Source organism: Arvicanthis niloticus, chromosome 6, assembly GCF_011762505.2.
Source record: "Arvicanthis niloticus isolate mArvNil1 chromosome 6, mArvNil1.pat.X, whole genome shotgun sequence".
Classification (NCBI taxonomy): domain Eukaryota; kingdom Metazoa; phylum Chordata; class Mammalia; order Rodentia; family Muridae; genus Arvicanthis; species Arvicanthis niloticus.
The window spans coordinates 13,877,057-13,902,180 of NC_047663.1; the positions used below are offsets into that span (position 1 = coordinate 13,877,057).

Genomic DNA, 25,124 nt, shown 5'->3' on the forward strand with positions numbered 1-25,124 from the left:
ACAGTTTTAGTGCAGAATTCTATCAGACCCTTCAAGGAAGACCTAATACCAACTCTCTTCAAACAATTCCACAAAATAGAAACAGAAAGAACACTACCCAGTTCACTCTATGAAGCCACAATTATGCTCATACCTAAACAACAGAACAAAGAAAGAAAACTTCAGACCAATCTCCCTTATGAATATCGATGCAAAAATACTCAATAAAATTCTCACAAACTGAATCCAAGAATGCATCAAAACAATCATCCATCATGATCAAGTAGGCTTTATCCCAGGAATGCAGCGGTGGTTCAATATTCAGAAATCCATCAACATAATCCACTATATAAACAAACTCAAAGAAAAATACCATATGATCATCTCACTAGATGATGAGAAAGCATTTGACAAAATTCAACATCCCTTCATGGTAAAAGTCCTGGAAAGATCAGGAATTCAAGGTCCATACCTAAACATAGTAAAAGCAATATACAGCAAGTCAGTAGCCAACATCGAACTAAATGGAAAGAAACTTGAAGCAATCCCACTAAAATCAGGGACAAGACAAGGCTGCCCACTCTCTCCCTACCTATTCAATAAAGTACTGGAAATCCTAGCTAGAGCAATTAGACAACAAAAGGAAGTCAAAGGGATACAAATAGGAAAGGAAGAAGTCAAAATTTCACTATTTGCAGATGATATGATAGTATACTTAAGTGACCCCAAAACCTCCCCCAGAGAACGCCTAAACCTGATAAACAACTTCAGCAAACTGGCTGGATAGAAAATCAACTCAAACAAATCAGTAGCCTTTCTATACTCAAAGGATAAACAGGCTGAGAAAGAAATTAGGGAAATGACACCCTTCACAATATTTACAAATAATATAAAATACCTTGGTGTGAATCTAACCAAGCAAGTGAAAGATCTGTATGACAAGAACTTCAAGTCTCTGAAGAAAGAAATCGAAGAAGATCTCAGAAGATGGAAAGATCTCCCATAGATTGGCAGTATTAATATAGTAAAAATGGCCATCTTGCCAAAAGCAATCTACAGATTCAATGCAATCCCCATCAAAATTCCAAATCAATTCTTCATAGAGATAGAAAGAGCAATTTGCAAAATCATTTGAAATAACAAAAAACCCAGGATAGTGAGAACTATTCTCAACAATGAAAGAACTTCTGGAGGAATCACCATCCCTGACCTCAAGCTGTACTACAGAACAACAGTGATAAAAACTGCATGGTATTGGTACAGAGACAGGTAGGAAGATCAATGGAATTGAATTGAAGACCCAGAAATGAACCCACACTATGGTCACTTGATCTTTGACAAAGGAGCTAAAACCATCCAGTGGAAAAGAACAGCATTTTCAACAAATGGTGCTGGTTCAACTGGAGGTCAGCATGCAAAAGAATGTAAATCAATACATTCTTATCTCCTTGTACAAAGCTCAAGTCCAAGTGGATAAAGGACTTTCACATAAAACCAGATACACCAAAACTAATAGAAGAGAAGGTGGGGAAGATCCTCGAATACCTAGGCACAGGGGGAAAGTTCCTGAACAGAACACCAATGGCTTATACTCTAAGATCAAGAATTGACAAATGGGACCTCATAAAATTGCAAAGCTTCTGTAAGGCAAAGGACACTGTCAATGGCAACCAACAGACTGGGAAAGGATCTTTACCAATCCTACATCCCATAGAGGGCTAATATCCAATATATACAAAGAACTCAAGAAATTAGACTCCAAACAACCAAATAACCTTATTTAAAAATGGGGTACAGAGCTGAACAAAGAATTCTCAACTGAGGAAACTTGAATGGCCGAGAAACACCTAAAGAAATATTAGTTCAACATCCTTAGTCATCAGGGAATGCAAATCAAAACAACCCTGAGATTCTACCTCACACCAGTCAGAATGGTTAAAATAAAAAACTCAGGAGATAGCAGATGTTGGCAAGAATGTGGAGAAAGAGGAACACTTCTCCATTGTTGGTAGGGTTGCAAGCTGGTACAACCACTCTGGAAATCAGTCTGGTGGTTTCTCAGAAAATTGGACATAGCATTACCTGAGGACCCAGCTATACCACTCCTGGGCATATACCCAGAAGATGCTCCGATATATAACAAGGACACATGCTCCACTATGTTCATAACAGCCTTATTTATAATAACCAGAAGCTGGAAAGAACCCAGATGTCCTTCAACAGAGGAATGGATACAAAAAATGTGGTACATTTACACAATGGAGTACTACTCAGCTATTAAAAACAATGAATTCATGAAATTCTTAGGCAAATGGATAGAACTAGAGGTAACCCAATCATAAAAGAACACACATGGTATGCACTCACTGATAATTGGATCTTAGCCCCAAAGCTCAAAATACCCAAGATACAACTCACAGACCACCTGAAGCTCATGAAAAAGAAAGACTAAAGTGTGGGTGCTTTGGTCCTTCTTAGAAGGAGTAACAAAATACTCATGTGATCAAATATGAAGACAAACAGTGGGACAGAAACTGAAAGAGGGACCATCTGGAGACTGTTCCACAAGGGTATCCATCCCATGTGCAGTCACCAGAGGTAGAGACTGATGTAGATGCCAGGAAGTGCATGCTGACAGAAGCTTGATATAGCTGTTTCCTTAGAGGTCTGCCAGAGCCTGACATATACAGAGGTGGATGCTCACAGCTAACCATTGAATTGATCATGAGGTTTCCAATGGAGGAGTGAGAGAGAAGACTGAAGGAGCTGAAAGGGTTTGTGGCCCCATGGGGAGAGCAACAATAGCAACCAACCAGAGCTCCCAGAGTCTAAACTTCCAGCCTGAACATAGGGAGGGACCCATGGCTCCAGCTCTATAAGTAGGGGAGGAGGGCCTTGTTGGGCATAGGTGAGAAAGGAGGTCCTTTGAACTGTGAAGGCTGGATGCCCAGTGTGGGGGAATTAGAGGGTGGAGAGGTAGGAGTGGCTTGGTGGGTGGGTGGGGCCACATCCTCATAGAAGCAGAAGGAAGGTGGATGAGATAGGGAGTTCCTGGGTTGGGGGGAAATGAAGAAAGGGGATCACATCAGAAATGTAAATAAAATATCCAACAAAAATATCAAAAAATTTATAACAGAAAGAGAACATAAATTTTAATCAAGTTTTAATTTTTTAAAAAAAACTATTGAGTGTGTGTATGCATGATGGAAGGGACTATGTATGGAGGTCAGCTTTGTGGTGGTGTTTTCTCCTTCCACCTTTCTAGAGATCAAAATCAGCTATCTCATGGCACTTTCCCTTTCCTTTACCCCTACTCTTACCCATTTCCTTCCCCTCCATCCCTTCCCCCTACTCCCCTCTCTTTTTCTGTCAGTCTCTCTATGTAAGCCTGGATGCTCTGGAACTCACTGTGGAGACTAAGCTGGCCTCAGTGTCACAGAGATTCACCTGCCTCTGCCTCCAGAGCGATGGGTTTAAAGCTATGTACCACTCTACCAGATTTCAGGTTTCCAGATTACTGTAAGCCATGTTTCCTTGGTTTAAGAATCTTATGAGTTTCACATTAGTGACAAAGAGCCTTATATACTTTGCTCTTCTCAACATCCACCAATCTCTTCACCACTGCTATGCTAATACCGAAACTCCCACAGTCTCAACCAGGCTACCCAGTGTTGGACCAGTACACTATTTCTCCTAATCCTATGAACCTATCTATTAACTTTGTCAGTTTAATGTGGAGATTTCATTTTAATTTGTTAGTGGAAGGACTGTATGTGTTCACATCCACCTGTATTGTGTGCATGAGTGGGTGTGTGCACAAGCAAGTGGAGAATAGACAAATGAGATCAGGTATCTTTCTCAGTCACTTCCCACCTAAAGTTTTTATCTTATTGTATGTATGTGGATATTTTACCTGCATTTATGTCTATACACCACTTATGTACAGTGTCCTCTGGGGCCAGAAGAGGGCATTGGATTATCTAGAACTGGAATTAGAATTGATTGTGAGCTGCAGTGTGGGAGATGGGAATTGAACCAGGTCCTAATGCTTTTAATGGTCAAGACATCTCTCAAGCCCTACCTCCACTTTACTTTTTGAGACAGGGTCTCTCACTGAATCTAGAGCTCACCAATTCAACTAGCTTGGCTGGCCAGCAAGCTCCAGAGATTTACTACCTCTGTCTCCTCCCCACATCTGGCCCCTGGACTGGAAGCATAGAAATGTGTGACCCCTCATGGTTTCTACATGGTTGTCAGGGGTCCAATGTAGGGCCTCATACTTGTGTGGCAAGCACTGCACAAACTGAGTCATTTCCCAGCCTTTTCAAGTACACACACACACACACACACACACCAACACATTTTCTCTTGGGAATTCTGTTCACTTCATATTTTTCTTTATAATAAGATTTTTAACATCATTTAAATTCATTTCTACTTTGATGGCTCTTTGCCTCACCTTTTATATGATGGTACCCTATGTGTGGGAAGCTTGTGCTTCATCTCTAGATAAATGTCTTCAAGTAATATTTTTAAAGAAAAGAAAAGAAGTAAGGGGTGTGTGTGTGTGTGTGTGTGTGTGTGTGTGTGTGCAGCTTTTCTGTTATCTAGTGAGTGAAAAACTCCTTGGCTATTGATTAAATTAAATTGTAATTTTTTTCCTTCTCAAACTGTGAAACACTACTATCATTCTAATTCCTTTACTAGTATCATAATGCATAGAAAGTTATAGAATGTTTATTTTATCTTAGAAGTTCAATTCTTTTTCATACACACACACACACACACACACACACACACACAAAATCTCCCCTGTAAAGATCCTGTTCTTTTAACTTTTTCTGAAATCTAATATAGGTCATTTTCAGAGTTGTGCCTTTACACTGTGAGGACTGAATGCAGATTCTGTTTGTTGGTTCTAAAATGTTCTCTGAGATTCCATTATCTGACCATTTCTGTCTTATGTCTTCTTAGTTACCCATGATATATTACATAGCACATTACATATTCTTGCCTCAAGCTTTCTTTTTTGATAATTTCTTTATTCCTTTCATTTTAAGTCTATCAGAGAATCTATCAGTTCCGTGAAATATCTGGACCATATATACATCCTATGGAAAAGGAAATGAAATCCACATCCATACAGCAGGAATGGGAAGTCTCTGCTACCTAGCACAAAGTTCCCAAAGAAACCCAGATTTATCTAGAGAACAAGTTCAAAACAGAAAAATGGAGTCCTCCAAAACACACTCCCGAATCAGCATTAGTGGAAATCAGAACTGAGAACATCACATCAAAATTAACAGTTTCAAAATAAAGCCTATAGGTTTTCTTCAGGGCTATTTCTAACACTCACATGTGCTTGGTGTTCCTAAGGGAGACACCTGCAGGTGAAGTGGAACACAGCATTACAACAACCTGCTGCTTTAGCAACTGTGCAGCCTAACTTTTATGTCAACTTGACAGGAGCCAGAATCATTCTCTAAGAGGGAACCTCAGTTGAAAAATGCCCCAATAAGAATGGGGTGTAGACAAGTCTGGGGGGGGGCATTTTCTTAGTTAGTAATAGATGGGTGAGGGCCCAACGCATTGTGGGTGGGACCGTTCATGGGCAGGTGGTCCTTGCTGTTATAAAACAGTAGACTAAGCAAGCCATGAGGAGCAAGTCTGGTAAGCAGCACCCCTCCACAGCTTCTGCATCAGTTCCTGCCTCCAGGTTCCTGACCTGTTTGAATTCCTGCCCTCACTGCTTTTGACAGTAAATTATGATAAAAATATGTAAGCAAAATAAATCCTTTCCTCCAAGTTGCTTTTGGTCACAGTGTTTCACCACAGCAACAGAAACCCTAATAATGACAGACAGTAATCTAAATATACTTACTACAAGGAGCTAATAATTAAAATGTGATCATTTTCAAATGGTAAAATATATTTACCATTAAAATATACTAATTAAACATAAAAATACAAATATATACTATTAACTATAACAAATCAAATGAGAATAACAGATAAGAGCTTTTACTTACATAATCTTTTCTTTTAAAAATTTATTCTTTGTTGGGCAGTGGTGGCACATGCCTTTAACCCTAGCACTTGGGAGGCAGAGGCAGACAGTTCTCTGTAAGTTCGAGGCCAGCCTTGTTCACAGCGTGAATTCCAGGACAGCCAAAGCTACACAGAGAAACCCTATCTTGAAAAACAAAAATAAACAAAAAAATTAACCTTTGAATATTTCATACATGTATACAATTACATAGTTGTTAACACTGTTGCCACTACCACACTTTGAGATGAACTTCAGGACTCTTAAGTGACCATTCTGGCTTCAAAGGTGAATCACAGGTTCAGATCCCTTTGCATTCTTAATCTCTGACCTAGCTGTATTATCACTTTTGACAGAGCTTCCTTTTTCTTGAGATGGGGGTTACACTATATAGTGCTGGCTGTCCTGGAACCTGCTATGTTGATGGCAGTCCTGGAACTCATAACTATGCCCAGTCCTTATTTACATATTTAATCACACATCCTCATGTGAGCCTGTGTGCCAGCATCTACAATAATCCTCATGGAGACAGGCGCAAAGTGCATGGTGGGAACAGAGCTTTGGTCCTCTGTGAAGCCAGTATGAGCTTTTAACTGCTGAGCCACCTCTCTAGCACCAACAAAGCTTTTTAAAAAGTGAACTGCTTCTGGAGATGAGTGCGTATCTTACCTGCTCTTTCATCTCACCATAGACCTTCTCAGAGTTCACTTCTACCTGCCGCTTAAACTCCTCCAGGGCAGCATCTGCCTGCTGGGCTTGCAACCTCTGAACTTCAGTCACTCTGCTGAGCTGCTCCTCCTTCTCCCTACAAAGTTCATAAAGCTTCAGAGTTATAGAAGAAAAGGATGAAGAAGGCACTGGAGGGAGGAAAAGGAACGGGCAAATGGTGTAATTATATTTTAATTTCAAAAAACTTTACGTTATTTTTTAAAAATTAAAAAGAACTAGGTTTTAATAAAACCTACTTTTATTAAACTAATTAGCTCTCTCTTGAACAAAATTCAGGTTGCATTTTCTGAAACTTCTCTTTCAGAAGCTGACAACTGAGCAATCTATCTGGGAGAAAGAACAAAACCATACAATGTCTTTTGATGAAGGCAAAACTACATTCTAGGATACCCCTAAAAGCAAATCATACAAAACTAGGTTTCTCCATCTGTGGTGAATATATAAAACATGGCTTATCTATGTAGTGGGGTATTACTCATATTTACTAATTAGGTATATTTTAATCTGTAAAGTCAGTTATGAAAATGAATCACAAGTGATCCCATTTATGTAAAAGAATTGAGAACTGAAAATTATATTCAGAATACAAATTTGTTGTGGCTGGAGTCAAGGAATATGAGACAGGAGATTGGTTACTTAATGGATATGTGGTTTCCTTTCGAATAATAAGTATGATATGGAATCGAACAGTGATAATAACTACAGATTCCTCTTTAAGCAAGTGTTGTGTGGACTTTAGTGCAGTTTTAGAAATAAATGACAGTTTTAGAAATAAATGACATCAGGCTGGAAGACATACACTATCAGTATTTGCCCTAAAGATGGTCAAGACAACACCACGATACAGTGGCTAAAAAGGTGCTTCCTGTTTATTCACACATCATACTGAAAGCATGCAATCAAAAAGGAACCACAAAGCAGAAGACCTCTCCCCATGTTGACATAAAAAAAGGAAGTCATTAATTTATAGTCACCTAGCTGCTTTCCTGATTAACTAAGCTCATCTTCCCTACTGGTAAGTTCTCTCTCTCTCTCTCTCTCTCTCTCTCTCTCTCTCTCTCTCTCACACACACACACACACACACACACACACACACACACCACTGACTAGCACTAACTGTAGCAACGATGAATGCTGGGAGATGGAGCAATTTAACTCATGAGAATCAATTAAATCAATTAATCAATTTAACTCATGGTATATGTGTACTGAAGGAACTCTTTGCATACGGGCTGAGTGAACATACTTTAAATCTTCACTTTCATGAAGGACAATTTATGTCTGTTTATCTCTTCAAATCCTCCTCGGCATCTCTCTACACCAATAGTAATCACTGCACTATACACCCATGGCAAACCAATGTCTTCCACTGGACGCCCTTCTCCTCTCTTTTATAATGATAGCCACCATTTGTATGCCCTATAGGGTTTAAGGCTGTTCCAAGGCATGAAGGCATGTGATACCAAGCACGGGAACAAAGTCATTCTAACCAGGCTGAAGACCAGATGCTACTCACAGTTCCTGCACTTTACAGCAACAGGATACAAACTTGTAGATCTGTGAAAACTTTTCTTTCAGGTGTCATTTTAGTCTGTGTGTATATGTGTATGCGCCTACACACATGAGCACATGTTCTAGTGCACTGCATCTGCAGATGCAATGCTTGTGCTGCATATGCATGTGGATGCAAAGCACAACCTCTGATGTACAGACACCATCCGCTTCTGTTTGGAGACAGTCTCGCACTGCTCTGAACCTCATCAAGCAGGCTGGGCTGGCTTGCCCAAGAGGCTGAGAAGCTCTGTCTTCCTAGGGCTGGGATTAGAAGTATGAGGACCTAACTCAGCTTTCTATGGACCAACCTCCTGTCCTTATGCCTACCCAGCAAGCAAGCACTTTACCAACTGAGCCATCCCATCAACACCAACTTGTTCATATTTACTAGAAGAAAACAATCTTTTTGTCTACATTTTTAACATATTTTAAAACAAATATCTTCAAGGTAGGAGTTCTAAATTGCAAGATGCCAACATTAGTAATTTTTTTCCACTTAACATTATAAGCTCTTAGATAATAGTGATTAATAACATATCATGTAGAAGACTGATGTTGAGACATCATTTTATATAAAAGACCAAGCACTATGATGGCTATAGGAAGTTTAATTCAGACTGGAGTACCTATACTTTCTATAGTACTATGCCTAAGAATCAGAAAGCCTTGAGCTATATATACAACTTTGTTATATATACTGAATAAACTGACTGCTAAAATATTTGCATAGTGAAACTGCATGTAGAACACTGTAAAGTCACAAAACTGTCAGCCACCACAATGTAAACTTCAACAGAAAAATGGATGTTCTCTGATAAAAAGATCCTGAGTGACAGCAAGTGGGTATTTGTGGTTTTTACTGTTGTTTGTTTGTTTGTTTTTGGAAGCAGGCTCAAATAGAAAAGCAGTTATAGTTGCTACCTGGTGACCCCATTACAATGTTGGGTTAGACAGGGGAAGGGCTATTTATCCATTGCTCAGAGATTACAGTGACTAGTTTATGTAATTCTTTAAATTAAAAACATTTGAAAAATGATTCAGATGAAAATTCATCAAAGCCTTATCTATGTTTGATCAGTCTATACATGGTAAAAAAAACAGTACTAGACAATGTTTGAAAATATCAAATATTAAAACCATATAGTTTAAAATTATGTACCATTTAATTAGCCCCCCAAAAATCTACTAATGATTTTATAAAAATATACAACCTAGGCTGGCACCAAAAACCCCAGCTAAGATCCCACTCTATGGCCTATGCCCACCAACTTCCCTTAAGGCACACCCAACAGCCATAAACTACACTCCATACCCTGGGCTCCATTTTCCATTCTTCAACTCTGCCTGCTTTCCTATAGGCCATGCCAGCACCAGGGACCCCAGGTAAGACTACACAAAATGGAGTATGCCTGGCAACTACCCTTAAAGCATACCCAAACTGCAACCCATCACCTGAGCTCCATATTCTAACTTTTAAGTTTGGAAGAAATCCTCTGTTTCCCTGAAACCATACGGGTTCTAGTGATGCCAGAGGCAACTTTGGCACCTAAAACCCAGAGGTCATGCAGGCCACAAATAACCCAGCAGAGACATACTATGAGACTGAAGACTTCCCGGTTATCAGAACCTCAGGCTACTACGGCCAGAAGACCTAAGAGGAAACAGAAACCAAGGGGGAAAATAGCAAAATAAATAAATAAATAAATAAATAAATAAATAAATAAATAAATAACCCACCCATCTAACAAAGATAAACTCAGATATCAGCACATAAATCTGTAACACAACCAAAACCCAGGAAACTAGAGGCCAGAGTAAGAACATAATCAACAACAGCCAGGGAAACATGACACCACCAGAACCCAGCTTTTCTACTACAAGCCTTAAATATTCCAACACAGCTGAAGCACAAGAAAATGACCATAAGTCCAATCTTATGAAGATGACAGAGGTCTTTCTTTAAAGGGGACATGAAGAAATCCTTTAAAGAGATACAGGAAAATACTATAAAACAGATAAAGGAAATAAATAAAACTGTTCAATGACTGAATATCAGAAGAGACTCAATGAAGAAAGCACAAAGGAAGTAAATCCTGGAGACGGAAAACCTAGGTAAGTGAACAGGAACTACAGACGCAAGCATCACCAACAGAATACAAAAGATGTGAGAGAGTATAAGACACATATAATGATAAAAGAAATTGATACATAAGTCCACGAAAATGTTAAATCTAAAAACTTCCTGACACAAAATATCCAAGAAATCTGGAACAGTATAAAAAGACCAAGTCTAAGAATAATAGGAATAGAGGAAGGAGATGAAAGTCAGCTCAAAGGCCTAGAAAATATTTTCAACAAAATCATAGAAAATTTTCCTCACCTAAAGAGAGAGATGGCCTAAAGGGTTGGTGGCCTCATGAGGACAGCAACAATACCAACCAGCCAGAGCTCCCCAGGGTCTAAACCACCAGCCTAGGAGCACATATGGAGAGCCACATGACTCCAGCTGTACATGTAGGGGAGGATGGCCTTGTTGGGCATAGGTGGGAGATGAGGTCAATGGTACCTTGAAGGCTGAGCACTGAGTGTGTGTGTGGGTAATCTGAGGGTGGGGAGGGGGGTTGGGGGGGTAGATGAGTAAACATCCTCATAGAAGCAGGAGGAGGGGGGATGGGATAAGGGGTTCCTGGGAGGTGGGGGGAAGGTGGTAAGGGGATAAAATTTGAAATGTAAATATAATATCCAATAAAAGAGGGGGAAAAAAAGAAAAGCAGGTTAGAACCAACATCCTTAATAAAATGTCAGCCCTCTTTAAAAAAAAAAAAAAAACTATCTTGATACTAAAATTTGTTTTGAGAATTGTATATTGCAGAATGATCAGCCTTGGTGTATCTACTCAACAAGCAAGCTGGGCAGACCTGCTCAAACCTCTGAGGTCCGGGAATTCCATCTGGAGACAGTGAAGACAGCATCAGAGGCTTATCAATTTGCTCTTCCCCCCACTCCTCTTCTAATATCTCAATGCCCATAGTCAGCTTGAAGAAACTAATGAAGAGTCAGCGTCCCTATTCCCTGGGCTTGGGGACTAAGGTGGTAAATGTTGGGCTGTCTTTCTAGGGAAAAGTAGTGGTTTTGTCGGAATAGAGAGGATTAAATAGGGTTTATTGCATAGCCATAACCTATTAGTAGAAATCTGTATAATTAGTATCAAGATGAAGATATAAATTCTTAAACGGCACCAATTTACTTTGATTACAAATTTTAAAGTTTTCATTGGCATGAGCTTCTTAGTGATATAAGAGTGAGATGAATATTGTTACCCTCATAGGCATTGTACCAATATAACACACTTAGGAATACAAGGCTTAGACCCAGTCCTTCTTTAACTTTTTTTAACTGATTTGAGATGGTCAGCCTGTGAGTTAAGGGACTACAGCAAATTCATGGGTTGGAGTTTATTGTTAGGGTGTTTTCTATGTTTTATTTAGAAATAGCTGAGTGGAGTTAACAGGCAACAGTCCAGATTACCTTACATGGATAGTTGGTTTTCAAAACATCAGAAACCCACAGAATTGACATGACAAACATTTCTGTATTAATGTTCATTTTGATTAGAGACCTGTCTGCTCCTGAAAGCTTCATATATTGAATTCTAAGAAGAAATTGAGCATCTTTGGAGTTACTCCAGTTGTGGTGAGACAGCCACTAGACAAGAAGTGCCTCTGTCCTTCTACAGACAAATTACTGTCCAGAAAAGGACACACTCGCAGAATAGTCAACTGATTATATCTGCCTAGACAGAGTAATCAGCCCTTAATAATTCTGCATCACTAAGGTCTGTCAGATGATCCTGGGCCAGAAGGCAGAAGAACAGATGCTCCAACGTTATGTAGTAGAGGGTGTGTCCAGGTGTTCAGAGGTCTATAAATTGGCTAAGTTTTAGAAGCTATACTTTGTGCTTCCCACAATTATAGTTAGCTCAGTCATTCTGGATTTCTGACGGGGTTGAAAACTTATAGCCTCATAGCCAATTCTGGCTATTTACCTTGAGAGAAAAGATTTGAGTGGATGGTTGTCAGCTGACATTCATCCTAAAGCCAAGGAAAAAGCCAGGTTCAGAACTAAGTGTTTTAGTTAGGATAGATGACAGAGGTTCTGGTTAGTCAACAAAATGTTGGACTGGGTATGAGGACTATCTTGTACCTCACGGGTACAAATTGGCATAATTATGCTCTAATTGTATTTTGAGAGAGAAGTTTCATTTTAACAGGGAGGGTGATATGTAGGAGGAGCTTAGGTGGGAGGAGTACTGAGAGGAAGAAAAGGAGTAAGAAGAGGAGGAGACGAAGGAGAGGAGAAGCTAGGTGATGAAAGAGAGAAAGAGGGGGGAGACAGGGAGGCAGATGTTCATGTATCTCCACCAGTCAAAGATAGTTGATATATCTAGGTTGGGTAGATATATACACCTCTGATCGAGCAATACCAAACTTATAAACCCTATGATTAACATTTAAAAAAAATGTATATGTGCAAAAAGAAAAAGGGGGCAGGGGATAGGGGTTTTCTAAGGGGGGGAATGGGGAAGGGGGATGGCATCTGAAGTGTAAATAAAATATTTAATAAAAAAAAGAATTTGTAAAAAAAAAAAGAGAGAGAGATGGCTATAAAGATAGAAGGAGCATACAGAATATCACATAGATGGACCATAAAACACTAAACATACAGAACAAAAAAAAGAATATTGAAAACTGCAAGGGAAAAAGAACAAGTAAGATACATCGGAAGACCTAGTAGAATTCTTCCCAAAGTCCCTGAACACATATCCGGCAAGCTCTCTATATATCTCCAAAATTCTACATAACTAAGAACACTTGATTCTTGATAAAGAAGCCAAAATTATTCAGTGGAAAAAATAAAGCATCTTCAACAAATCGTGCTGGACTAACTGGATGTCTGTATGTAGAACAATGTAAATAGATCTGTATCTACCACACTGCACTTATAAGTGGATGTTACTGTAAAGTAAAGGATAGCCACCCTACAATCTACAGACCCAGAGAAGCTAAGCAACAAGGAGGACTCAAGGGGTCATATGAATCTCACTAAGAAAGGTAAATAGAATAGCCATTGTGGGTGGAGAAGGGGACTGGATGGGAGAGCAGATGGGGATAGGAGTAGGAAAGATAAGGTAAGGGAAGGATGGAGGGAGAGAGTACTGGAAAAGACCAACTGAAATCAGGAGTCGTGGGGTGGGGGCATCTCTGGGATGAGCTAGAAAACCTAGGGCAATGGAAATTCCCAGGAATCTATGAGGGGAACCCTGCTAAGCCTCCTAGTAAAGAGAGATACAAAGTTTGAACTGGCCATCTCCTGTGACCAGGCAAGACTTCCAATGGCGGGATCAGGACACCAAACTAGACACAAAATCTTCAACCTACAATTTGTCCTGCCTAAAAGGTGTTCAGGGGTAAAGATGGAGCAGAAATTGAGAAAATGGCCAACCAATGACTGGTCCTGTTTGAGACCCATGCTATGTAAGAGAGAGCCCACCCCTGACACTGTTAATGATATTCTGCTATACTTGCAGACAGGAGCCTAGAATAACCAACACCAGAGAGGAAAAAGATACAGAGACTCACAGCTGAACATTAGGTGAAGCTTGTGGAATCCTGCAGAAGACTGGGAGGAAGGATTGCAGGAGCCAGAGGAGTCAAGGACACCACACACACACAAAAAAAAACCCTAGAGACTGTACCACCAACCAAAGACCATGAATGAGACTGACCTAGGCCCTCTGCATATATGTAAGAGTTGTGCAGCATGGTCTCCATGTGGGACTTCTAACTGGGGAGTAGGGTCCTTCTCTCTGTCGCCTGCTTTGGGACCCTTTCCTCAGACTAGACTGCCTCATCTAGCTTCAGAGGAGAAGAAAGTCCTAGTCTTACTCCAACTGGATGTCAACTGTTTGATAGCCCTGGGAAGCGTTCCCTTTTCTAAAGAGAAGGGGTTGGATTAAAGGGAGGTGTAGGAGAATGACTGTGAGGAGAGGATAGAGGGGAAACTCTGCTTGGGATATAAAGTAAATTAATTAATTAACTAAGCAACAAAAAATACAGCCTAAAGCTGAAATGCACATTTGGAAAATTATCTTTATTTTGTGTTTAATAATTCACACAAGGTATTTAAATGTTTTAAATTTAATAAGATAAATCTTTTCTTCACATTTTGTCATTCTTGCCTACCAAGGTCAGTTCCATTTACAACTTGGTTCAGCAAATAAAATCATGAATTTTAGGCATCATCAATATATTCTATAGAGAATTTAAAATGTTCAAATAAACTCTCTGTGTTAAACTATGTTCTCAATTCACAATTTCTATCTGGATTGACAACTAGAAGTTTTTAAAAATATGAAATATCAAGGACAAGGGACTCCAGCTCCAGAAGGATCTAACACATCTGGCCTCTGTGGGCACCTGCATTCATGTCCACATACCCCCTCCACACATACACAGACAAACACAATCAAAAATTTTAAATAAGCTTTAAGAACCTGGTCAGCACAGGAAACTGTTAGACATCAGGCTAGTTCCCAACCCTCCCCAGGCTGTCTCACCAGCCAGGAGTGCTAACTGTCCCAGGCACATTAGTGTGGCTGCTCAGTATGGCACATACACTCATCTCCACTCACTCAAGACCTTTATGTCTTAGTGTAGATTGTCTTTATCTTAATTCAAACAAAAGATACTTTTTAACGAGCCCCATTAAACTTACAGAAGTTACTGAAATAGAAGTAAAACTTTAAGCCTTCACAGGCAAAGGCCTGTTCCTTGAGGTCATAAGAATGTTGCCTCTTTCAACAATGACCCCAAATAGTCTGGGATACAAGAAGCAAAACAGGAAAAAAAGTGACTTTCAAGATTATTCTTCCCGTGGTGGACTTGTGCAGCTGAGGATTAATGCATTACTCAAATGCCTTAAAGCTGGGTTTCCATGAAGATAAAAAGGTGGAAAGAAAATGTGCTTTTAAGCTGTGATTTATTTATGAAATTTTCCTCATCTAAGTACATAAAGGACAAAGAAAAAAGAAGCTGCATTCTTATCCAGCTACAACTCAGCTCAGATTAAAGGATGCTCTGAAGTGAATGATTATTTCAGAAAGGGCAATAAAATGCAGGGACTAATGGACTACAATTTGGTATTTCTTGAGCTTTACAAGCTAACGTTTGTATGTGCAGGCCAACCCTAATTTGAAAATCTTTTGGCACATTTCTGTAGGAGCACTTTTGATAACCATGGCTGTGGTCCAACACATGTTTATAAGGCTTCACATTACATAAGGCTTCACATTACAGTATACTTCATTTGCTGCCAGCTTGGCATCTCCACTGGAAACTCCAAGAAAAACAAAACAAAACAAAAACACTTCAAACAAACCTAAAAAACAGCTCAAATTCTCCACTCCTTTCCATCTGGGCTTGGAGCATAAGCTTTTCAAGAGGCAATATCACCTACCTTCTTGGCTGCCAATCAGAACTGAAATTAATTAGACTGAGTCAGTCAAAAATGCCATACCATTCACTTAGCATGATTAAAAAATTACTACCTTATCCTCTTCTTCATGAGACTTCAATCCACACTGGATCTGCTAAATCCTCTAAAACATGCTGAATGCTACAGATATACCACACTTGATATTCTTTGGGTGTCAGAAAGGAATGCCTAATAAAATGAACATCAGTATTGGTTTTACTATTGACAAGCTAACAATACTGTCCCAACTGACCTGTAGAGTTAACACAATCTGTGTGTTCAAGGTCAGAGGCTAAGTAACACAAGCCTCCAGAAAAGCTCGCTTCAAGATCAAGGCTCTATAAGACCTTGTCTTTACCTCCTCAAGTCTCATAGTGAAGTGTTGACTTCTAGAACAGCAAAGAATAACTCGAAACTACTTTAAGACACTGTTTGTAGGGATTTGTCACAGCAAGAATAAAAAAATAGTTTGCAATTATCAGACAAAATGTGGCCAAAATATCAAAAGTATTTAACATAATATTCTTAAAACTTCTTTAAGATACTATGTGGAACAAAAGATGAATTAGGTATAAAAATTTTTACAGTTAAATCAGGCAAAGAAAATATGAATAAATTCAATTTTATTTCTATGAATATTTAATTTGTGGATTTTCAGTGACTTGACATCTAAATATTATCAGGTTAAAAAAATTCCCTAACAGAATTCTTTCTCTAAAAGGCACTACATAAATAAAACATGAGCAAGTCTGAGTTAATAAAACCCAGGATTTCCAGACTATTAGTAAAGCCAAACACCTTAGACTAAGATGCATTTGCTCAAATCATCTCAGTTCTGATAGTGAAGTCACTTTAATTATGAACTCAGACTTCAGGAGATCAAAATGGTCAAAAAAGCAGTCAACAACATAAAAGACTTCTATAAAATTTTCTTCTGACATGAATTTAACAGTCTCAGAAACCCTGTTCCCAAGGTCAAACTCTAATATTAAAGAACATGCTAGTTATAAATAGGCTATGGATTTTCAATGAAGACATTCATAAATCCCTTCAAGTCAAATGGATTTTAATTTAGATTCCAAACAAGTGGATTTGTCATGAATCTCCTGGTCTTCAGCTGTTGTCTAGGAGCTGAGATAAGGCTCCTGGTGACAAATTCTGAGATCTACTAATTAAATATTACCAAAAAATCCCATAAAATAAGTAGAAGAAATGACTCTCATCTTGGAAAAACATCAGCCAGACTCAGGAAAAGATGAAAGAATAAAGAAGAAAATCAAACTACACTGCAACATTTTATATGCTACAGTTTATACAGGAGCATGCTTGCTACAGGAATGTAAATGATACAAAGAGGCAATGAGAGTCTCCATAGAAACTAATCTCAGAAAGTGAGGTGAGGGGCTACCTCCCATGGTACAGTGCTTGCCCCACAGCGTGACATCCTGAGTTTGGAGTGTAGCATCTACATAAAAGCCAGGTGCAGTGGTGTGCATCTTTAAGTCCAGAGCAAGTGGCCTGAAGGGATAGAAAACAGGAGAACCCATGGAGTTCACTAATCAGTCCAACCAATCAGTGAGCTTCATATTCAAGAGGAGACTTTGTCTCAAAAATAAGATGTACAGTAATAGAGCAAAACTCAGTAACAGCCAGCCTCCAACATGCATTAAGTATACATACCCACATGTACACATACACACACACACACACAGAGTACATACCCACCAAAGAAAGTAATTTCAAAAGACCTGACGTGTGTAATAAAAAATAAAATAAAAAAGAAGGCTTATACCATTTAGTATTTTTATAATAGTTTATGCCAAATAAACATGCCCATAATATGGATATAAATAAATACATACATAAAGCAAAAACTCTTACTCTGGAGATAAAAAAAATCAATTAGTATTTTCACGCTACAACTTAAAATCGCAAGAAATGATGTTTAAGAGTAAAATAACTCATATACAATGAAGAAACAATTCTTTAAAATTTTAATCTTTAAACTTCAAATCAAACTCCAAATCTAACCATTCCTTTTTCTGTTTCCTATACTTCAAAAGCTTCTAATTAAAACTTCCATTGAAATCACACGTTGTCTATATAGAGCTTACCAGCATTTCAACTGATACAATTAATTTTAGAGAGTATTATGTCAGTAAATAAGGAAATATATGTTTTTCCTGTAAAGTGGTCAAGGCTAAATCTTATGGAATAGGCACAGAGCCATTTCTTGTTACCAGGGAAAGCAGAAAGACAGTGTGAAGTCATTCAAGCAGAATGACAAGCAAACCAAAGCCAGATCAAAGGAATGAAGAAAAAAGGCTGAAATGTGGAGCTGAAATATTTATTCCCTTCAAAAACATCATCCATGCCTTGTCCCTGGGCACTTGAATATTTCAAAGTAGCTGGAAAATATTCTCACTTATGTTCATCACTATGCACAAACAGATCAAATTTAAGTAGGCATATTTTCTCCTTATTTATCAAATACAAATGCAATATTTATCATGTGAGGGACAGCTTATTAAGGATGATTTTTGAGTGATGTAAAAATGATTTCCTTGTGATAACAGATATTACCTAGTACTTTTAATGAATGGTATGTCTACAACCTATAACACTAATAGTGTAACCAAATGGCAAACATTTAGAGATGGCCTACTATGTTCATTACAGGTTAGGGCAGTCCACATACTATTTCAGTAAATTTCAATAGCTATAAAGTTGTTATTTTAACATATAAATAAAAGGAAACAGAAATTTTTTTCCAGTTCCTTCCAGTCTGGCCCTGAGCACTCAGCAGATCCTGGGAGGCAGCCCTGCACCCAATCTCTCAGAACCCAGAGGAGGAGGGGCTCCCAGGAGCTCTAACCCAGACAGTATCTTAGGTAAGAAGACAGCAAGACCCGCCCCAAACAGAGAGTAACTAGGACCCACTAGGACCCAGGAATTCACTCCTGGCCCAGAGCACTGGTTCCTTCAGGTCTGGGCTTGAGCACTCAGCAGATCCTGGGAAGCAGCTATGCACCCAATCTCACAGAACCCAAAGGAAGAGGGCTCCCAGGAGCTCTAACCCAGGCAGTATCTTAGGTAAGGAGACAACAACACCTGCCCCAAACAGAGAGTAACTAGGACCCAGAAACATCTGCCCCAAACAGAGAGTAACTAGGACCCAGGAATTCACTTCTGGCCTAGAGCACTGGTACCTTCCAGTCTGGGTCTGAATACTGAGCAGATATAGGGCCTCAGCTCTAACCCCAGTAGCAACATCCACCCTACACAGTTCTGACACAACCAAGATAATAGAAAAGGCAGGCTCCAGTCAGAGACAGGGCAGGTAGCACTAAGGAGATCCAGATGGCGAAAAGCAAGCACAAGAATATAAGCATCAGCAACCCAGGGTACATGGCATCATCAGAACCTAGTTCTCCCACACTAGAAAGTCCTGAATTCCCCATATCACCAGGAAAGCAAGAGTCAGATCTAAAATCACTTCTAATGATGATGATAGAGGACTTTAAGAAAGTCATAAACTACACTCTCAAAGAATTTGAGGAGAACACAGGTAAACAGGTAGACACCCTTAAAAAGGAAACACAAAAATCCCTTAAAGAATTACAAGAGAACATAACCAAACAGGTGAAGGAATTGAACAAAACCATCCAGGACATAAAAATGAAAGTAGAAATAATAATAATAAAAAAAATCACAAAGGGAGACTACCCTGGAGATAGAAAACCTAGGAAAGAAACCAGGAGTCATAGACGCAAACATCACCAACAGAATACAAGAAATAGAAGAGAGAATCTCAGGTGCAGAAGGTACCATAGAAAATATTGACACAACTGTCAAAGAAAACGAAAAATGCAAAAAGTTATTAACACAAAATATCCCGGAAATACAAGAGACAATGAGAAGACCAAACTTAAGGATAATAGATATAGATGAGAGTAAAGATTCCCAACTTAAAGGGCCAATAAATAACTTCAACAAAATTATAGAAGAAAACTTCCCTAACCTAAAAAAAAGAAATGCCCATAAACATACAAGAAGTCTACAGAACACCAAATACACTAGACCAGAAAAGAAATACCTCCCGTCACATAATAATCAAAACACCACATGCACGAAACAAAGAAAGAATATTAAATGCAGTAAGGGAAAAAGGCCAAGTAACATATAAAGGCAGACCTATCAGAATTACACCAGACTTCTCACCAGATACTATAAAAGCTAGAAGATGCTGGACAGATGTCATACAGACCCTAAGAGAACACAAATGCCAACCCAGGCTACTATACCCAGCAAAACTCTCAATTACCATAGGTGGAGAAACCAAAATATTCCATGACAAAACCAAATTTACACAATATCTTTCCACAAACCCAGCACTACAAAAGATAATAGTGGGAACGCTCCAACACAAGGAGAAAAATTATACCCTAGAAAGAGCAAGAATGTAATCCCCTTCCAACAAATCCAAAAGAAGATAGCCACAGAACTATAACTGGGTTATTAGTGATGGTGGAAGCATTGGAGGAGGGGGGATGGGGTAAGGAGTTAGGCATCAGTGGAAGTGGAGGGTCTTGGTACCTGAAAGTTTGGATTCCCTAGTGATGGGGAATTCGAGAGCAGGGAGGCAGGAATGGGAGGATGGTGGGAGCACACCCTCATAGAAACTCCCAGAATTATATGGATTAGACATGACAGAGGCAGGCTGCCAGAAGACTAGATTCCAGAATTCAAACAAAAAATTATCTTAATACTAAAATTGGATATTGCAGAATACACAGCCTTGGTGTATCTACTCATCAAGCAAGCTAAGCAGACCTACTTGAACCTCTGATGTCCTGGAATTTCAGCTGAATGCAGTGAAGATATAGAGTTGGAGGCTTATCAATTTACTCTTCCCCCTGCTCCTCTTCTAATATCTCAACGCCCATAATCAGCTTAAAGAAGTTAATGAAGAGTCGGCGTCCCATTCCCTGGGCTTGGGGACTGAGGTGGTTAATACTGGGTTGTCTTTCTAGGGAAAAGTAGTGGTTTTGTTGGAACAGGGAGGATGCTAGGCTTTATTGCGTAGCCATAATCTACTCGTAGAAATATGTATAATTGTTATTAAGATGAAGTTATTTCTTAAATGGTACAAAATTTACTCTGATTTCAAATTTAAGGTTTCCATTGGTACGAGCTTCTTATTGATATAAAAGTGAGATGAATATTGTTACTCTCATAGGCACTGTGCCTATATAACACATTTAGAAATACAAGGCTTAGACCCAGTCCTTCTTTAAATTTTTTAACTGATTTGAGATGGTTAGCCTGTGAGTTGAGGGCCTATAGCAAATTCATGGCTTTGAGTTTATTGTTAGGCTGTTTTCTATATTTTATTTAGAAATAGCTGAGAGGAGTTAACAGACAACAGTCCAGATTGCCTTACATGGATACATGGATAGTTGGTTTTCAAAACGTCAGAAGTCCACAGAATTGACGTTACAAACATTTCTGTATTAATGTTTATTTTGATTAGAGACCTGTCTGCTCCTGACAGCTTCCTGTCTTGGATTCTAAGAAGAAATTGAGCATCTTTGGAGTTACTCCAGTTGTGGTGAGACAGCCACTAGACAAGAATTGCCTCTTTTCATCTACAGACAAATTACTGTCCAGAAAAGGACACATTTGTGGAATAGTCACCTGGTTATATCTGCCAAGACAGAGTAATCAGCTCTTAATAATTCTGCATCACTAGGTCTGTCAGATGATCCTGAGCCAGAAGGCTGAAGACTAGATGTTCCAATGTTTTGTAGTATAGGGACTGTTCAGGTGTTCAGCGGTTTCTATAAATTGTCTAAGTTTTAGAAGCTATGCTTTGTGCTTCCCATAATTTCAGTTAACTCAGTCATTCTGGATTTCGGACAGGGTTGAAGACTTATAGTCTCATAGCCAATCCAGGCTATTTACTTTGAGAGAAAAAATTTGAGAGGATGGTTTTCAGCTGACATTCATTCTAAAGCCAAGAAAAAAAGCCAGGTTCAGAACTAAGTCTTTTAGTTAGGAGAGATGACAGAGGTTCTGGTTAGTCAACAAAATGATAGACTGGGTATTAGGTCTATCTTGTACCTTACTGACACAAATTGGTATAGTTATGCTCCAATTGTATTTTAAGAGACAAGTTTTATTTTAACAGGAAGGGTGATATGTAGGAGGAGCTAAGGTAGGAGGAGTAAGGAGAGGAAGAGGAGGAGTAAGGAGAGGAGGAAGAGAAGGAGAGGAGGAGCTATGTGACGAGAGAGTTGGTGGGGAATATGGAGGTGGATGTTCGTGTGTCTCTGACAAAGATAGTTGATATATCTAGGTTGGGTATTGGGTTTCACTTCTGATTGTATGGGCATCTTGTTATTGAGCATTACCAAACTTATAAAGCCTTTGATTAACTTTTTAAAAAATTGTATAAAAGCAAAAAGGAGAATTGGGGATGGGATAGGGGTCTTCTAGGGAGGGGAAATGGGGAAAGGGGATGAAATCTGAAATGTAAATAAAATATTCAATAAAAAAATAAAGATGAAAAAAAAGAAAATTTATTTTCCAAATTTGACAAAGTACATGGTAGAATGATAAATTCAGTAGTTAATCTGAAGCCATTTGGTATTTGTTAATTAGCCTCTCATTAACATACTGATTACTCATCTAATTAATACCAGGCACAATGCTCAACATTGGAAAAGCATTTCTGAACTAGTCACATCCCATCCAGTTACTAGCTTTCAGGGGAAATGCATTGGATTAATAAAAAGAATAAACATAAGCTACCATGGGCTTAATGAATATATAGATTAATTATAATTATTTAAGTTGATTTAATGAATGAATACAAATATAAATAAAAACAGAACATCATAGAATTAGCACACAAGAAACTGGCAATAAAGTTAACTAACAGATGAACAAGACTGAGGAAACGAAAAAATGGTCAACATTCTCTAATACAGGCCCATGAGCTGAACAAGTGTAGATGGAAAGACAGGTCAACTTGAGGAACAAACAGCAGCCAGGCTGGGGGGAGGCATGGAGACAAAAAGCAGTCTGTGCTAAAGCTAAGAATTACTGTGCCATCTGCACTTCCAGAGATGAGACTGCACACGCAGTGAGAAGCACAGTGCCTAGGATTAAAGACAGGTTCTGCAGCACTAAGGAAAAGACCAAGGGTGTGGGTGTAGCAGTGGAATCTGAGCTGAGGCACAGGAAGGGAAAGTCAGAGAACTCATGAAAACTGTCAGCAACTTCATGTCTATATTTAGAGTATGCAAAAGAAAGAAAAGACATAAGGACATACATATTTTTTTAGAAATAATAGCAAAATATGTTTTAACTTAGCAAGATTTACAAACCTACAAATTCAAGAGCTACAAATGTAGGCAATATACAAGAAAATACAAGAAGTTACATGATAATCCAATTTCTCTAAAGAAAGCAAAAGGGTTAAAGAGTAGCTAGGAAAAGGTGATATCAGACTTTCCATGGCAAACAATGAAGAGAAAAGACACTTAAGTAATATTTTTCAAATACTTTATTAAAGATACACCCTGAATTCCTTCCCCCACTGTTGGGCACTTCATCTAAGGTCACCCCCATCGAGCCTTTAGCTGAACAAGTGGTGTCACCTCCTGGGTCTGTGGTACTTACTAGAGGGTCCCTCCATCCCCCACTCCTGATGCTGCTTATCTTCATTCATTCTCTTGGACCTCTGGGCTACTCTCCTGTCCACCCCCATACCTAGTCCTGTTCCCCTTTCCCCCTCTCCCTCCTAGGACCCTCCCTCCTTCTGACTCTCAGTATTACTTCCTTCCCCCTTCTAAATGGAATTGAAACATCCTCACTTGGGCCTTTCTACTTGTTACACTTCTTATCGTCTATGGGTTGTGTCCTGGGTATTCTGTATTTTTTGGCTAATATCCACTAATCAGTGAGTACAGGACTCATGTGTCCTTTTGGGTCTGAGTTATCTCACTCACCTTCAGTACACAGACAGGGCCTCAAGAGGAAGGACAGGGTTACTAAACAACAATCAAAACTTCTGATTGAGAACTGTTCCTGTCTAAAAGAACTGCAGGAACAAAAATGGAGAAGAGACTAAAGGAAAGGAGATCCATCTCATGGGAGGGCACCAAGCCTGACACTATTACTGATGCTATGATGTGCTTACAGATGGGAGCCTGGCATGGCTGTTCCCTGAGAGGTCCTACCAGCAGCTGACTGAGACAGAAGCAGATACTTACTTATATCCAACTATTGAAATGAATTTGGGACTTCAATGGTTGAATTAGGGGAAGGGTTGAAGGAGCTGAAGGGGAGATCAACCCCATAGGAAGAACAACAATCTCTACTTACCCAGACCCAGGGACTCCAGAGACTGAGACACCAACCAAAAGTATACAGGAGCTGGCCCGAGGCCCCTGGCACAAATATAGCAGAGGTCTGCCTGGTCAGGCCTTAGTGGGAGAAGATGCACTTAATCTTTCAGAGAAGTCCCAGGGAAGGAGGTCTGGTACGAGGTAGGGGGTTGGGGGAAGCACCATCTCAGTGTAAGGGGGAGGAGGAATGGGATAAGGAACTTAAAATAATAAAATTGCAAAAAAGAGAAAAGAAAAAATGGAATTTAAAGGTTTAAAATAAACGAATAAATAAATAAAGGCCCTGTCAACTTAGAATTCTATAACTGATAAAATCATCTTTCAAAATCATGGGAAAAGGAAAGGCCTTCAAGATACACAGATGACTAAAGACTATCATCAGGAGACCTGCATTCCTAGAAACAAAAAAGGGAGTCTTCCAAGTTGAAAGGCAACAATACAGATTAGAATATGAAAATATTATCAAGATTTGTAATTACACAGGCTAGTTTGAGATTCATTTCTATAATTAAGTGTCTTTAAAAATAACTCACTTCAAATGAAAATAAAGACAAATGATGGCTTTTTATAATGTATAATGGTAAAATGCACAACAAGAATAATGCATAGTACTGAAAAAGAGAAAGGCAATAATCTATCATAGGTTCTTGTGTATAAATTAGTCTAACATCAATTGAAGGTATATTGTAACAACGTTAAAATATGTAAGCTAAATCATAAATTAACTTATAAGACAGCAAATAATTGATAGAGACAATAAAAAACAACTAACCAATCCAAAAATAAATCTATATTTTACTTTTTCTTTAATAAATTAATTGTGGCCTATATTCTATCATTGCCACATGCAGTACCTCTTTTCAAAAAA

At 38.9% G+C, this 25,124-nt stretch overlaps 1 protein-coding gene across 3 annotated transcripts in view; it reads right to left on the reverse strand.

Annotated features, from left to right (window-relative positions):
• Cep112 (centrosomal protein 112) overlaps positions 1–25,124 on the reverse strand; it is a 407,052-nt gene that overhangs the window by 258,143 nt on the left and 123,785 nt on the right. For all 3 annotated transcript variants that reach the window (XM_034505950.2, XM_076935566.1, XM_076935567.1), the window contains exon 18: positions 6,695–6,830. In XM_034505950.2, coding sequence (XP_034361841.2) covers positions 6,695–6,830 — 136 coding nt within the window. The remainder of the gene's footprint in view (positions 1–6,694; positions 6,831–25,124) is intronic.